The sequence below is a fragment of the Physella acuta genome, unplaced genomic scaffold (genome assembly GCF_028476545.2).
Source record: "Physella acuta isolate Inbredline_101_S28 unplaced genomic scaffold, ASM2847654v3 ptg001808l, whole genome shotgun sequence".
Classification (NCBI taxonomy): domain Eukaryota; kingdom Metazoa; phylum Mollusca; class Gastropoda; family Physidae; genus Physella; species Physella acuta.
This window is the reverse complement of record NW_026733318.1, coordinates 36,930-54,239: the sequence shown is the minus strand read 5'-3', so window position 1 is coordinate 54,239 and position 17,310 is coordinate 36,930. Positions and strand designations below refer to the sequence as shown.

Genomic DNA, 17,310 nt, shown 5'->3' with positions numbered 1-17,310 from the left:
CATGAAAATTGTTTCACTTCGTAGTGTAGTCGAGGTTATCTCGCTTGATTATTTTTTAGGCCTTTTTTAAATAACATCACACAATTAAGTTTTGATTTTATATTTCTCTCAACAGTTTTGCAAAACTACTTACAGAGGAGAAGACTAATCTAAATTCAGTTTTAATTTGAAACAAAAATAGTTAAATTAATATTTTAGTAGGTTTTTGTTTTGTAAAGATATTTCTAGACCTAGAATATTTCATTCAAACCTAGTCTGATTTTTTAAAAAAAACTTCAAAAATACACATTAATTTACTAGGAATAAAACAATATTTTTGTTGTTGATGTTGTTGACAGTTTTGACATAAAAATTCTGGTTTTGCAGCCGCAGCTATTATTTTATGTAAAACCATAACATTAGTAATGAAAACTAAGGTCTTTGAAAAATACTGATTTATTGTTTTATCGCTTATTTTGGAATCGTGTTATAAATTTTTTAACAACGGGACACAAACATAGTTTAGCCGAGGTTATTCTGCTTAAATATTTTGCGTTAGTTTGGATGGGGAAAAAAGACAACGTTGAATGTCAGACCTAACAAGAGCTAAAAAACTGACGACAATCTATTAATTTTCTTAATAGCCTCGGAAATATAATTTTTTTTAAAGGAAACACAAGAAGATTCATTAAAATTCGGCTTTATGTTAAACAAAAAATATTTTAATTTTTTTATATTTCGAAAAAAATGTTAAAATTAATATATAACATACATTTTTATTAATATGAATTATTACGAATCATTAACATTAATATCATTATAAATATTTAAGCAGGATAACCTCGGCTGTACTATGAAGTAAAACAATTTCAAGTTTTTTTCGGTCAAAGGGACACAAACATTAAATTATTTTACCTCGTAGTTTAGCCGAGGTTATTCTGCTTAAATATTTTGCGTTAGTTTGGATGGGGGAAAAAAGACAAAGTTGAATTTTAGACATTTAACATGAGCTAAAAAAATTGACAATAATAGCCTCGCAAATATAGAAATTCTTAAAGGAAACACAACAAGATTCATCAAAATTCGGCTTTATGTTAAACAAAAAATATTTTAATTTATTTTTATTATTTCGAAAAAATGTTAAAATTAATTTTAGTAAATATAATTAATACATTTTTATTAATATGAATTATTACGAATCATTAACATTAATATCATTATAAATATTTAAGCAGGACAACCTCGGCTGTACTATGAAGTAAAACAATTTCGTGTTTGTTTCCCTTTGACCGTAAAAAAAAAACAAGTTTTTTTCGGTCAAAGGGACACAAGCATTAAATTATTTCACCTCGTATTTTAACCGAGGTTATCCTGCTTAAATATTTTGCGTTAGTTTGGATGGGGAAAAAGACAACGTTAAATTTTAGACATCAAACACGATCTAAAAATTGACAATCTATTAATTTTCTTAATAGCCTTGCAAATATAGTAATTTTTTAAAGGAAACACAACAAGATTCATTAAAATTCGGCTTTATGTTGAACAAAAAATATTTTAATTTGTTTTTCTTATTTCGAAAAAATGTTAAAATTAATATTAGTAAATATAGTTAATACATTTTTATTAATATGCATTATTACGAATCATAAATAAAATTAATATCATTATAAATATTTAAGCAGGACAACCTCGGCTGTACTATGAAGTAAAACAATTTCATGTTTGTTTCCCTTTGACCGTAAAAAAAAAAGTTTTTTTTTCATTCAAGGGGACACAAACATTAAATTATTTCACCTCCTAGTTTAGCCGAGGTTATCCTGCTTAAATATTTTGCGTTAGTTTGAATGGGGAAAAAGACCACGTTAAATTTTAGACATCAAACACGAGCTAAAAAATTGACAATCTATTAATTTTCTTAATAGCCTTGCAAATATAGTCCTTTTTTAAAGGAAACGCCGGGGTCTGCGTGGTCGAGTCGGTATAGCTCATGGTTGCTAAACCGAAAAGTCTCGAGTTCGAACCCTCGGGCAGATGAGGCCCGTTAGCTGGGGACAGCCACTCTTCTAGGAGAGACAACTCCAAAATCAAACAACTGCTGCCTTGTAGTTTGTTCATGGTTGGACAAAGGCTATGGAAGCAAATCCAAAAAGAAAAGCAGGCTGAAATCGGAGTCAATGGCCTCAATGGCGCATAACCAGTTGACACGTAACGCTTAATTGTGTTGGAGGCGTGGTCGAGTCGGCAAAAAGATCATGGTTGATAAATTCGAACAAAGTCTCGAGTTCAAACTCACTGGCAGATAAATCTCGACCCCCTTCAACACTAATAGAACGAAGAAGAAGAAGAAGAAGAAGAAAGGAAACGCAACAAGATTTATTAAAATTCGGCTTTATGTTGAACAAAAAAATATTTTAATTTTTTTTTATATTTCGAAAAAATGTTAAAATTAATATTAGTAAATATAACATACATTTTTATTAATATGAATTATTACGAATCGTTAAAATTAATATCATTATAAATATTTAAGCAGAATAACATCGGCTGTACTTTGAAGTAAAACAATTTCATGTTTGTTTCCCTTTGACCGTAAAAAAGCCACATAACCATTCTTAATAAATTATACAATAAATCATATCTCTCATGACTTATCAACAGACACAAATATTTCTGATATAATCAATAAAACTTAAATATAGTTTTAACTAATATGTATAATATGTTGTTCATTGTTTAAAATAATGATTTTTAATTAAAATACAGGCCTACCTATAGCATGCATACATCAATTATAATTCATTTTATCATAACCTTTTAATTAACATGATTCATCAGTGGTGTTTTTGTTAGTTGTGCTTTTGCCTGTCATCATGGCTGAAACTGGTGAGGTAAATTTCCACCACTTCTAAAAATTACCACCACTTTTAAAAATTTCCACCACTTCTAAAAATTTCCACCACTTCTAAAAATTCCCACCACTTCTAAAAATTTCCACCACTTCAAAACCAATTTCTTTCAAACTTGACGCACAGATCTAGGCCCAATTACAATGCAATGTGACATAATTAGGTGTCTAATTTTTAAATTAAATTATAGATTGCTATATAAAGTATTAATTTTCCATGCTGTTTAACATGCTATTCTTTTGCTATGAGATTCTATTCTTTTAAAATTTTAAAAGCATTAACAAAATTAATAAAAAAAATGTTTTTAATCACAAGCTTTTACATAATTATGCATTAAAAAGAAGAAAATAAATTAATTTCTTGAAAATAAATTATTTCCTTTAAATATATAATAATGTACCATAATTTAAATATTTAAAAAGAAAATGAGAGTCCCTTATTAAACTTTAGGCTTAATAATACTATAGCGACAACGCATACCTATTTTAGTTATATTTATTGTTGCGTATTATTATATATTTAAAGAATATCTTTTATTTTCCTCTTAGTGCATGATTATATAAAACTTTTCTTTAAAATGTTTCGTATTTTTTACAATGTGTATTTTCTGTATACCAATATTGTTTAGTGTATGTATCTGATAACTTATACAATTGATAACAATTGAAATGAAGTAGACTCAAAAACTGTTTTCAAGCAGTAATGGGGGGGGGGGGGGGGGAGAGTGTGTGGTCTTTGGTGAAAGGAGTAGGCTGGAGTCACTTAACTATTCCTTGTTAATTACTTAACTCATTAAATGCTTAAAAGTGCAGAAGTGCAAAATTTGATATTTTATAGAAATAAAAACTATAAGAATGTTCCAAATTGCCAAAAAGTATTTTTTTATTCATTTGATATTTAACTGTTACAATTGTTCTTGTGGTTGCCATGCTATACTATAGTCATCAGATTAAAAAATCCAAATGTTTACAGCAATGTCATCAGATTTAAAAATCCAAATGTTCACAGCAATGTCACACAGGCTGCCCTAAGATCTTGTGTTACATCCACTTTAAGCTGTTGATCAAGGTTTGGACCAGAAATGTTAACTAATGAAAACTGATGACTTCAGTTTGACTTTTTGTTACATTTTCTGACCTCAAGTTTACAATAGTTCACATAATCAACACAGTTTTCTTGGTAACAGTTCATCACAGACCCAAAAAGAAACATTAAAAAACAGCTGCAAATTATTTCAACATTTATTTACTAATTACACTTTGATTAAAAAATAAAAACAACTAATATATAATTTTATTAACAATAAATTCTTTGTCAAATAAAAATGTCATGTTATGCAAGGGGGAAAATGTTTGCACTTATGATGAGTCAGTGGTAGAGCATGTTAAATCAAGGAATGGATGACGAAACAAATGGTGTTAACAAAAAAATATTACAGTAGTCTCATTGTTAGGGTAGAATTTATGCTTTTTAAGCATTACAAAATTTTGAAGTTTAGAAATATCGGATCAGTAATAATTTTGTATTTACTAGCTGTTTGTGTTGCACAATTTAAAAAATAGTTTCAAAATTAAATACAAAGTTTATGTTTAAAGATTTGTTTTGATTTTGTTTAAAAAGGTTGTTTGGCAAAATTAATATATTTTTATAATATGTACCCTATTATTTTTACACCTTTGAACATAAAATTGTGTAAAAGGAAAAATATATTATTTTGTCATGGTTTATTTGACTTCACATAATCAAATATATGCTTATGAATATATATAAATAATATGAATGTTAAATCAAATAAATATAAAAACACTTTTTTTTTTAATTTTGAGGGTAAAATAAAAAAACTCCAGGAGACGTGAATTGAGACAAAATATCATTCATAATGAATTAAAACAAATTCACATTAAATACATTAATTGAACCTGCAATAAAATAAAGTTAGCAGAAATCACATTTATAACAGCTCCTGTATGAAGTTCAGCCATTTATCCAGATATTCACAGTTTAGTATTCTTTGATAGGGTTGAGAGTCAAAAATTTAGCAACAAAAAAGACATTAAAATTATTTTAAATTTAAAATATGAAGAAAATGCTTAAAATTTTTTCTTCATAAGTTAAAGAAGATATTCCTGTCTGCTCATGTCATCCATGGTTGTCATTCAAAATGTCAAGTTAATTCAAACTGAAACCATATTTCAAATTTACTGATATAAAAAACTACAGACAGCTGGCTTGAAATAACATGTAGCAAACAGAAGTACAATAGTAATTAAAATGCAATTACATTAGAAAACCATACATATCACTTTTCTTTTGAAAATTGGACGGGAAAATAATTAGCGGACGGGAAAAAAATTAGCGCTTGACAGAAAATATCACATGGGTTTATACATTGTATACTACACATGATATGTATCATTTGTCAGTTGAAAAAGAACAGTATGCATAAAGGTATATTTCTAAACTTGTACAGTCTGACTTGATTCCATTTACACAAACATTTTTTCCTGAGCTGCTGTAGCAAGGCTTCAACTTTTACAAGTAAACAAAACTTACAGCTTCAACTATTACAAGTAAACAAAACTTACAGCTTCAACTTTTACAAGTAAACAAAACTTACAGCTTCAACTATTACAAGTAAACAAAACTTACAGCTTCAACTATTACAAGTAAACAAAACTTGACAGAACTGACAGGCTTACAGCTGAATATAAAGGTCGTTCAACTCAATATTAATGACAGTAGTAGAACTCAATACAATCAACAGCCATAAAACTCATTAGAAATATAAAACTAAATGTAAACTGAGTTACATTTGGATAAATGACGGTCATTAAACTAAATATAAACTGATTTACATTTGGATAAATGACAGTCATAAAACTAAATATAAACTGATTTACATTTGGATAAATGAAAGTGATAAAATTCAATAAAAACTGAAATCGCTGACCGAGGAATATGCACTGTTTAAAAAACCAAGATGGAGGGATTCCAATAACAGATGCACAAACACATCACTAATTTGACAAAGATATGCACAAACACATAACTAATTTGATAAAGATATACACAAACAATTTTAAAGTTTTTGTTTGGTTTTTAGAACATTTTTTTTTCAATCTGAATTTTATTTACAGTAATACAGACAATGAAACTAACTGGGCTTATCAAGAGGAAATTTGTTGCCTCTAAAGCTCAATAGTGTAAGAATATGTGAGATAATATATAAACAGGTATGAATGGTTGGAGATAAAATAATGGTATAAAGTGTGCTGACTAGTACAAAACTCTACAACAGAAAGGTTCAAAGGTTATGATTGAATGAATACAAAAAGTTGGAAAAAATATTTTAGAAAATTGTCCGATGAATTTGAGTTGAGAAAACCAGAGTACAATTAAGATATGAAGATGTGCACCAACAGCCTTGTCCAAAACCTTGTCTGACTTAATTAGTTTAAAGCTAAACCATTGGCTATGAAAGTTGATTAATTTTTTAATGAGATATGTTTGGGAATTACATGTGGGAATATCAACAGGTTTTTAAATTAATTAAGTCGCAAATTGATAGATGCATGTGTTTAGAATTACGAAAATGGAAAAAGTTTTTAAAACACTTTGAAAACTACAGTCAATATACAATTAATTTTATTGTATCGGACAGGTAAAGAAAGTGAAGATGTGGCTTGAAACATCAATCAAATATCTACACAATCTGCAGATGACATCTAAGTTTTTTAAGCTAACTTCTAGAAAAGGCTGGGTCAAGTCTATTGAAACTACAGCTTTTAAAATTATTTACAAATGAATGACTTTCTGAGGACATGGAGGCCAATTTTCATGATGCAAAGTTCAAACCCTATAAACTAATCAGGCATTACTGTGAGCTGAAAAATACACACAAAGCTATGTTTTATTATTGAAACCACTAAGATAAAATGATTTCTTTTTATTTGCCACTGGAGGTAGTAATTTGTTTCATCGTATTTCCCCATAATAAAAATAAATTTCACTTTGGCTTTGCTGCAGGTGTTATGGGGTTCAACTTTGCTTAATGAGTAGATTAAAAATGCTGCATCTTTTAATTGAAGCCACTAAAACAAAACACATCTAGAAAAAGCATTTAAACCTGAAGAAGGGGAAGAAACTGTGCTAAAGTATGGAAGTGATGAGGAAATAACATAAAATGACTGATGGTAGGTCTCTGCCAAAGCTGTTAGTGCAAATCAACACACTTAAAAGAAATTAAAAAATTGGATTGAATCTTGACATGAAACAATCACAGCAAGATGGTAAACAGTTCATACAAGTTTTGTAAGTGAAGTTGTCTTTTCAAACAATAAATGGAATTATATTTACCCGTTCATTTAGTAAGCAAAAAAAGTTGGTTAGTTACCCAATCCCTAATTAAAATAGCTAATTAAACAAAAAACAAATTGTTTTGACTGGGTTTAAAAATGATTTTTAAAATAAAGTTTTCAAAATTAAAGTTTTATAAAAGCCTAACGTTCTGCCTGGAAAGTACATAAAGAAGCCAAACAAACATTAATATTAAAATGATAAGCCAAATAAACAATAATATTAAAATGGTAAGCCAAATAAACTTTAATATTAAAATGGTTAGCCAAATAAACTTTAATATTAAAATGGTACAATGCTGTGAAAATTGTACCAAGTTGTTTAAAATAAAATTTATTTTTCACTCAAATGAACATCAAAGTTCTGGTTCTAGGACCTACCCCTAAAATTTGTTGACTGTTTACCCACATTTTTCAGTGTTGAACAAAATAAAAAAAATGAAGCCAACTACAAACTTAATCTCGCTCTAAAGCAGAGACACCAACTCATATTTTAACCAAAGCTCAGATGGAACAGGACAGAGCACTGCCACATTTCTGTGAACAAGGCTCTCTGTGAAAATATCTGTTGATGTCTGTAACCTCCTGGGTTAGAGATTACCCAGTTTTTAAAGCCTTTTCTGTTCTCAACCTACAATCCAAATGTACGCTATTAAAAGCTAAAATGCCATTACAATCAAATGAGACATTAGGTGACAACACATTAAAAAAATTATTACCTGAATTAATTACCAAAAATGGCTCATTAGGCAAAAAACAAATAAATGCTTTAATGAATGAAACACTTGTTGCAATCATTCATTTTACCAGGCTCCATTTCTTACAACAGTGTAACCACCCTCAGTGTAAGTGATATTTACATGTTACAACATTAGAAAGAGAACCAGCAACAGTGGAGTTTAGCCTGTCCTTACTTGATTGATTAAAAAATTACTTTAGAATCTTTAATTTTCAGTATTCAAATATGATAAGAAAGCTATGTTGTACAGGTAAAGTCTAGTTTTTAATCAAGACACTTTTTATGAAAAACACAAATTTCACAGATATAAGTTTTTCCTGGATAGCATTTGAAATCTACATTAATTTAAAGTCAAATTTTTACATCAAATTTGTCAAGACATTAAATTTTTAAAAACACAAGCTATCTTACACAGGTGTATCTGACATTTTAGAAATGCAGAATCCAAAATTTACATGCCCTTTTAAAAACAACAAAGAATATATGACGCATCTACCATGATTGTGTAACTATTTAAAGCCTTATTTATAGTAAGAATAAAATTTGTCTTTGGTAAGTTTGTATTGCTTGTTAATCTAAACGGCAACACATGGCCGTCTTGATACTAGATTGTCTAATGTTCTCCGGTGATAGAAAGGATATCTTCTTCTCCTTCAAAACAGCTCATTTTTGGCATTTCAAAATAGGGCTTTAAAGCTTAAATTCACAATAATGAAACAAATTTTTAAAATTTGTATACATTCACCCTAGTAAAAGTTTGATACTAATAGAGCAACTAGATAAAAGAAAAGAAACCTTGGCAAAAACTGGATAGGAAATATCTGGGTAATAAAACACTTGCTCTACAAGCACATCAAGGTAGAAAATAAAACATGGATAGGAAATAAAGTTCCTATGTGAGACAGATGGTGGGAGCTATTAATAGCACATAAAACCTGAGCATTTCTTTGACATTCCTCAACACACGGACACGCAGCTACAGACAAACTAGCTGCTGGTTGAATGATTGTTTCATGAGTAAAAGATAACTCTGATTGAACATACAAGTACAATTATTAGTGATGTATCTTACAGTCATTAAGAATTTCATAAGCAATAATTCTTTTGTTGACAAGTATAATAAGGCTAAAAGAACTAAGGAAACAAAAGTTACAGCAAATTAAAGAAATGTTAAAAGCTTTTCTACAAGAAAATCAAATCATTTTCACAGATGAGTACAGACAAGCAGTTCAATGCATGTGTTAGGTCTGTGTTAGAAGCGGGACCCACACAAAAAAGAAGCAGACATTTAAAAAGATGAATGAAAATTGGCCTCCAGGGAATGTTATGATGTGTGAGACACCATGATGTGTGTGACACCATGATTTGTGAGACACCATGAGAAAGTTCAGCTTAGCTTCCATCATAACGTTGAACCCCTTGGCCGAAGAGTCAGATGTTGGGGAGGTGGTCAAACCGGGGTGGCTTGTTCCTGTAGTTGGGGGCTACTGGGTTCTTGAAAGGGGGGACTGGTGATGTTGAGGGGAAAGCGGGAGGGGCCAGGGATGGGAGGGGCTGAAATGGCTGGAAAAAAAAGAAACATCATAGCATTGAGATTGTCAGTCTACAAGGTTCATCTACAAGTGGTCAAAAAAAAGCATCTCACAGTTTTAGGCTAAAATATTTTTTAGAAATTACTTGCTCATTATACTATTATATTTGCAATTACCAGCTCATTTTTGGTAAGCCAAAATATATTTGTATTCACTGCTTTTATTTCTATCCTGGCTTACTTTACTCAACAGCATTACCCAACACTCAACTCAATAGAGCAATAAGGGCCAAAATTTTACTATCCAAAAGCAAACAAGCAAAAATAGAGTGGCTAGAGACTTACAGCTGGGTAGTTGCTGGTGCGAGATTTGTTCTGACTTCTCCTCATGCCAGCCTCTGGTTTACTCTTGGCAAACTCCAGCCCAGACTCCCTGTTGACATCCATGTAGTTGTGCTGGATCAACTGGCTACAGCTCCAGCGCTCATTGGGATCCATGCGCACACAGTTCTGTTAGTTTTAAACATGGCATAGTATCAGCACATGTGCTCAAGCTACAATTATCTTAACACAGTTCTGTTAGTTACAAGCATGGCATAGTATCAGCACATGTGCTCAAGCTACAATTATCTTAACACAGTTCTGTTAGTTACAAGCATGGCATAGTATCAGCACATGTGCTCAAGCTACAATTATCTTAACACAGTTCTGTTAGTTACAAGCATGGCATAGTATCAGCACATGTGCTAATGCTACAATTATCTTAACACAGTTCTGTTAGTTACAAGCATGGCATAGTATCAGCACATGTGCTCAAGCTACAATTATCTTAACACAGTTCTGTTAGTTACAAGCATGGCATAGTATCAGCACATGTGCTCAAGCTACAATTATCTTAACACAGTTCTGTTAGTTACAAGCATGGCATAGTATCAGCACATGTGCTAATGCTACAATTATCTTAACACAGTTCTGTTAGTTATAAGCAGGGCATAGTATCAGCACATGTGCTAATGCTACAATTATCTTAACACAGTTCTGTTAGTTATAAGCATGGCATAGTATCAGCACATGTGCTAATGCTACAATTATCTTAACACAGTTCTGTTAGTTATAAGCATGGCATAGTATCAGCACATGTGCTCAAGCTACAATTATCTTAACACAGTTCTGTTAGCTACAAGCATGGCATAGTATCAGCACATGTGCTAATGCTACAATTATCTTAACACAGTTCTGTTAGTTATAAGCATGGCATAGTATCAGCACATGTGCTCAAGCTACAATTATCTTAACACAGTTCTGTTAGCTACAAGCATGGCATAGTATCAGCACATGTGCTAATGCTACAATTATCTTAACACAGTTCTGTTAGTTATAAGCATGGCATAGTATCAGCACATGTGCTCAAGCTACAATTATCTTAACACAGAATTGGCTAAGTTCATATGTAATTTCATCTAGTTGCCATTTCATTTTATCCCTGAGAACTGACCCAGACAACTGAAAAATCTAATTAAAAGAATTTTTCACCCTTTTTATTTCTGTCATCTGACAGGCTTTGCGCCTAGTATTCCCAATTTTAAATGCTCAAACTACAATTATCATTACAATATTAGCACATATAAATAAAATAGAATTGTAAGTACAGCTTGTAATATGTAGGCCAATCTTTTATAAATAGTTTGATGCAAGGCTTGTTTTTATAATAACGAATGCAATTTTAAAATTTGTCAACAAAAATTATTGATTGATTTCAAGTCATTGTGTCAAGTTTTTGCCTAAAATATTTTTAGATTTTCTTTTTAAACTTTATTAGCAAAAAAACTATCAATATCCATAATAAAACTGTTAAAAATTATGCTTGGGCAAATGCAATCAATACAAAAGCAACAACTAAGTGATGTTATTGAGCAACTTCACATCTACTTGAAATGTGACGAAAAATGTTGGTGAGAGGTTTTACACCACTATATAAAAATGTTGGTGAGTGGTTTTACACCACTATATAAAAATGTTGGTGAGTGGTTTTACACCACTATATAAAAATGTTGGTGAGTGGTTTTACACCACTATATAAAAATGTTGGTGAGTGGTTTTACACCAGTATATAAAAATGTTGGTGAGTGGTTTTACTTCTACTTTACACACCACTGTATGACCTACATATGTTTATGGAGCATGGACTTATATAATTATATAACAATTACCTGTAAAAAACTCATTGCATTTTGACTCATCTGAGGGTACCTTTCTTCCAAAGGTTCCTGTTGGATTTTTGAAAAGAAAGTTTTGGATGAATAAATGAATTAAATCTTTCTAGTTGAAACCTAGCCATTTCTTGTTAGCATCAAACAAGTTGAAATGTTTTGTATACTTTCTACATCTATTCTCAAACTGTATAAACTGATTTATAATTGATTAGTCCATCCAAACACAAATCAAAAGTTCAAACTTTACCAGTCTATCAGGTTCAGGAATAGTCATCCCCTTGAAAAATGTGTTGTTAGAAAATATTTCTAAATGTCTGGGTATCAGATCACCTGTTTCAAGAAAAAATATTTACTCTTCAGTAATACAAAAAGGTTACTTTAAAATATTCCATTCAAATTACAATGGCACACACTTTTTCTACTCCTAATAGATTGTACATTCTTTTCTGCTTCTTCATTCTTAAATGTAATGTTGGACCAGATTTCCTACCATGCAATTAAATACTACATGTCAACTGGTTATGCGCCATATAGGCAGAGGACTCTGATTTAAGCCTGCTTTTCTTTTTGGATTTCCTTCAATAGTCTTTGTCCATGGACTTCCTTCAATAGTCTTTGTCCATCAAGAACAAACTATAAGGTGGGAGTTGTTTGATTTTGGAGTTATCTCTCCTATATGAGTTGCGATCCCAGATATCGAGCCTCATCTAGCCAGGGGTTTGAACTTGGGACATTTTGGTTTAGTAGCCAAGAGCTTTACTGACCCTGCCACCCTGCCCCTTGGTTGTTAATTAACCATTACAAAGTTAATTAACCATTACAAAGTTAATTAACCATTGCAAAGATGATTACAATGTAACAGTATAACAAGAACAAGACCCATCTGAAACTATTGCAGAGATCTTTAAATGTGTGAATACAACAGCAGACAAAATCTATTGCTCATGAATTATTGATATGTTGAATATTTCCCCAAATCAAAATAAACAGAAAACAATGTTAAAACTTGACAAACTACCTAAAGTTTTACGAATGAGGTAGAGTTGATCAACATCTGATCGACCGGGCCATATGGCCTGGCCAGTGAGAAGCTCAGCAAAGACGCAGCCAATGGCCCAGACATCCACTGGAGGGCCGTACTGTGTGTCCCCAACTAGAAGCTCAGGAGAACGGTACCATCTAGTGGCCACATAGTCTGTGTATTCACCGCCCGGGCCAGCTGAAAAGGGAGGTTATCAAAGAGAATTTAAAGGGGAAGTTATCAAGGAGAATAGAACATCATAGGAAAGCAATAATTCCTCAAGCTGAAAACATAACAGTGAATATGAAAATATTAATTGTCTTTCGTAAAAATAGCCATGAAAACTTTACACATACAAAAGCAATCAAAACCCAAAAGAGAATATTTTAATTTCAAAGTTGAGATTTAAAATAAAAAGTTTACTGATTCAGTTTTTAAAAATACATATTAAAAACAGTGCTATAAATGTTGAGGAACCTTTTATATTGTTGCAAGCCTATTTGTTAAAAATATGTGTCATGAACATGAGTCTGCCCAGTACAACATTTTTAGCATTCTTTGTTTTCAAAACACAAAACTGCTCAAGTATTAGCTGCTGTTTAAATAAACAAGTTTGGGTGCCACTATCTTCACATGTTAATATTTTTGTTGGATAATGTTTGATCTGGTTTGATGACTAATACAAAAAAATCAAACTTGCAGCAGTAACACACTTTTGCAACAATCGAGTGGAGAAAAATCTCCCAAGAAAATCTGAGCTAAAGTATCAAATAACCCTTTCATGTTTCCATACAAATTTACTTTCTTGCTGTTCTGATAAAATCAGTTGAGAGGAATTCATGATAGGTAATATGAGACTGAGGCAGTCACGCATGAATAACTTATAACAAGGCCTTAAGCAGGCACTGAGCCAAAGAAAACAATGAATAATTGCAGGCTAACATTAGTCATTAGGAAATTTAAAGTAAATTTTGAACTCTATCTTGACTGTATAAAGTAAAAGCCAAATTCTACAAAAGTAAATGGTGTTGCCTTTGCTGTGCATTAAAGAAAGAAAAATCCTTTAGCTGCTAAACAGTGGTTGCCAAACATTTCAAAACACTTTGAGAAATGTCAATACAATGCTATACATTTTTAGCTGCCTGTATTACAGACAGAAATGCCAGATCAATCCATATCAGGGAGATAGAATTGAAATAAACTGTTGAGAACATGAACCAAGACAGAATAGAAATAGCAAGGAAATTATGTTCAAACACCTAACTAAAGTGAAGCGGGCACTTTGTCAATGAATGACAGGAACCCGCGCAGAAGTATTCACAGGAGGAAGAAAGGAATTCAATAGAGCTGAACCTGCCCTATTCATGTCTGAAGAATTGATTAACAAGACCAGGCCGGGACAGAGCTGAGCTCCCAGAGCTAACAATTCAAGTCATTTGCATTTCTAAGATGTTGGCTGGCACTGCAAATTTCACTTTGAGAAGCTTCTGCAAGTCTGTTTTAAGGTGCCAATTCACTGGCTTAAGAAAAACACAAGTTAATAAAAGTCCATCATGACTTTAGAATAACATTAGCTAACTGCTGTGGTTACCTCTTCAATGAACTCATTGAGTGAAAGGCTTTCCATCAAACTACACAAGAGAAAAAAGTTTCTATAGTTAAAGCTAGGCTAAATATTTTTTCTTGTTTTTGCTTCAATATTTGTGTTTTTACTCTGAGCTACATTGTACTCCACCATATTTTTGTTATTTACCGTGCTACATTGTACTCCACTATATTTTTGTTATTTACTCCGTGCTACACTGCACTCCACTATATTTTTGTTATTTACTGTGCTACATTGTACTCCACCATATTTTTGTTATTAACTGTGCTACATTGTACTCCACTATATTTTTGTTATTTACTCCGTGCTACACTGCACTCCACTATATAAGCCAATAATTGTCTCTTGTCAAAAGATTGAGATGGCAACTTATAGGACAATACAGGGACAGTAAGCCACACAGTTCTTCTGCCTAAATCCTTCTATGTATGTAATACTCTGGTTCTTATCCCAAAGTACTCAAGTTTCTTATTTCTGGTAATTGAAAGAATATAATTCTACTAAAAAAAAAACAAGTATAATAAAATAAAACAATCTCTACATTATAGCCAACTGCATGGATCTACTAAAGCATAAGCTTTGAAATATCATTGAAATGTTTTACACAATTATAATAAAATACTTTAAAAAAACTTTTTAAAAAACCACGTTTTTCTTGTGGACTAAAAAGTAGAAAATAACTATTTACATACATTTGATGACAAAAAACGTGGGTACGTTCACCATCAAATTTCCCGACCCATCTGCCCGACCCACGTTTTTTGTCATCAAATGTATGTAAATAGTTATTTTCTACTTTTTAGTCCACAAGAAAAACGTGGTTTTTTAAAAAGTTTTTTTTAAGTATTTTATTTTCTCCTTTTTAGTCCGTTGCTACAAATGAAAAACGTGGTTTTTAAAAAAGTTTTTTATATAGTTTATTTTCTACTTTATCTAATGACTTGATTAAGTATGACTTGACTAAGTGTTTATAAATACACGGACTAAAAATCTTGAGCGACCAGGATTCGAACCTGGGTTGTCGCGGCCACAACGCGAAGTACTAACCACTATACGATCACGGCCAGCGCGCTCACATCGATCGGGGCCGAAGTAACTGTGTCAATAGGCCTCCAGTCTTGTCGGTATCTTTAGAAATCATGTCCTCAATTTTATGGTCCTTAGGGCGTAATTAAATTAAGCTAATTACGGTCTCTAATTGCTAGTTTTTATGATTGCATCTGAAATTGTTAGGCGAAAGTAACCTGCATGCCAAATTTCAGATCTATAGAGCAATCAGAAGTAGGCTAATTTTCGATGTCAATTTTAACAACAAACACATCCACGCGAAGCTGAGTTAATAAAAACGTGTTAAAATGTGAAATTTTAAAAATGAAGCTGATAGCACTAAATTTTATTCAGTATAACTAAACTGTGTGCAATTTAATAACATTGGTAAAATATGCAATACTTAGACATAATGTTTTCTATATGGCTAAACAGCATAATATGTATTGTCCAGTCATCTCTTCCCTGTATGCTTTATATACACAGCTAATTTAATATAATTCTAGATGGAAACACAAAATATAATAAGATGAAACAATTACTTAACAACAACAAAAAAAACCAACTTACTAAGCACCCGAGCAAATCCAAAATCACACAACTTAACTTGCCCTTGTCGGGTGATCAATATATTTTCAGGCTTGACATCCCTGTGTATTGTCTGAGAAAAGACAACATAACCTTTTACATCCAGGTCATGAACTTATTCTAACATAATGAACTTATTCTAACTTAATGAACTTATTCTAACATAATGACTTATTTTAACATAATGAAAGGAGAGCAGTTAAGGGGATATGCGCGGAAAAAAATCACAAAATTTCTTGTTTTTCGTCATGATGGGTTTCTTGCACTTTTGGATACTTTGTCCATTTTTGTATTAAGAAAATAATAACTTTAAAGAGAAAAAAAATATTTTATGTGTTTGAATTACGATTTTTATGACCCTATTAATTAAAAAATAATCAATTTTTCCCAATCTTACAAGCTCTCTATGAAAAGTTTTATATCCGTCATTATATTGTATTTGACATCATTGGAAAGCTGGATTTCTCATGTATCTAATTAACTTAATTTCCTACATCCCGGAAACACCCAAAGCTTACAATCGGCTTTGCAGTTTACACAGATATGGTACTTTCCTGACCTAGTTTTCGTTACTTTTGGCTGTTTTTCTCAGTTCGCATGTTTTTAACACTAAAAAGCCTACTACTTTTTTATTTATTAAACAATGCCAATCACATTTTCAGAAGTTGTTCTTCATGCAAAAATACAACTTTTGTCACGAGGGAATTGTGATTGCTTTCATAGAAAAAAAGTATTTGGTAATTAATATGCACATTTTGAAACTTTTGAATACTAAAAAGGGTACGATTTTTTAGACCTTGTAAAATTCTTACTAGTAATTATTTCAAAAAGTTGTCGTGACAAAAGTTTTAATATATACTGAAATATAAGCAGTTTAAATTTGATTGCTATAGGTGCATAAATAAAAAAGCCTTAGTATTTTTAAAAGTACCGAAAAATTCAAAATGGTGGAGGTTTTTTGGGTTTCCATGACAACCAAAATTGTTTTCGACCTTTTTTTTGCTGTTTAAAACTTACTTTTATATGCCAAATATAATAAAAGTATTCAAAAGGCTTTAGATCGTAAACTGTAAAAAATAGAAAAAAACATAGCATATCCCCTTAAAATGAACATTTGTATGAAAATAAAACTTACATTGTGTTGATGACAGAAATTAACAGCTAGCAATGTTTGGTAGATAATCCTCTGCACCATTTTCTCTGGAACCCTGAATTAAAATAATTATTGAATATATTATTACAAGTTATACGGGAATACATATGACTAAACTCTCTATAAATGTGACAATTGTGTCTAACTATAAATATCTAGATCTATATCAAAG

General features: G+C 31.2%; 1 protein-coding gene across 5 annotated transcripts in view; it reads right to left on the bottom strand.

Annotated features, from left to right (window-relative positions):
* Positions 1 to 4,112: 4,112 nt before the first annotated feature.
* LOC131930590 (cyclin-dependent kinase-like 1) overlaps positions 4,113 to 17,310 on the bottom strand; it is a 35,659-nt gene continuing 22,461 nt past the window's right edge. For all 5 annotated transcript variants that reach the window (XM_059287141.1, XM_059287142.1, XM_059287144.1 and 2 more), the window contains 7 exons: positions 17,121 to 17,193; positions 15,968 to 16,058; positions 12,742 to 12,942; positions 11,971 to 12,053; positions 11,721 to 11,777; positions 9,856 to 10,020; positions 4,113 to 9,542 (listed from right to left, as the gene is read on the bottom strand). In XM_059287141.1, the coding sequence (XP_059143124.1) occupies positions 9,411 to 9,542; positions 9,856 to 10,020; positions 11,721 to 11,777; positions 11,971 to 12,053; positions 12,742 to 12,942; positions 15,968 to 16,058; positions 17,121 to 17,193 (802 nt within the window). In that variant the 3' untranslated portion in view covers positions 4,113 to 9,410. The remainder of the gene's footprint in view (positions 9,543 to 9,855; positions 10,021 to 11,720; positions 11,778 to 11,970; positions 12,054 to 12,741; positions 12,943 to 15,967; positions 16,059 to 17,120; positions 17,194 to 17,310) is intronic.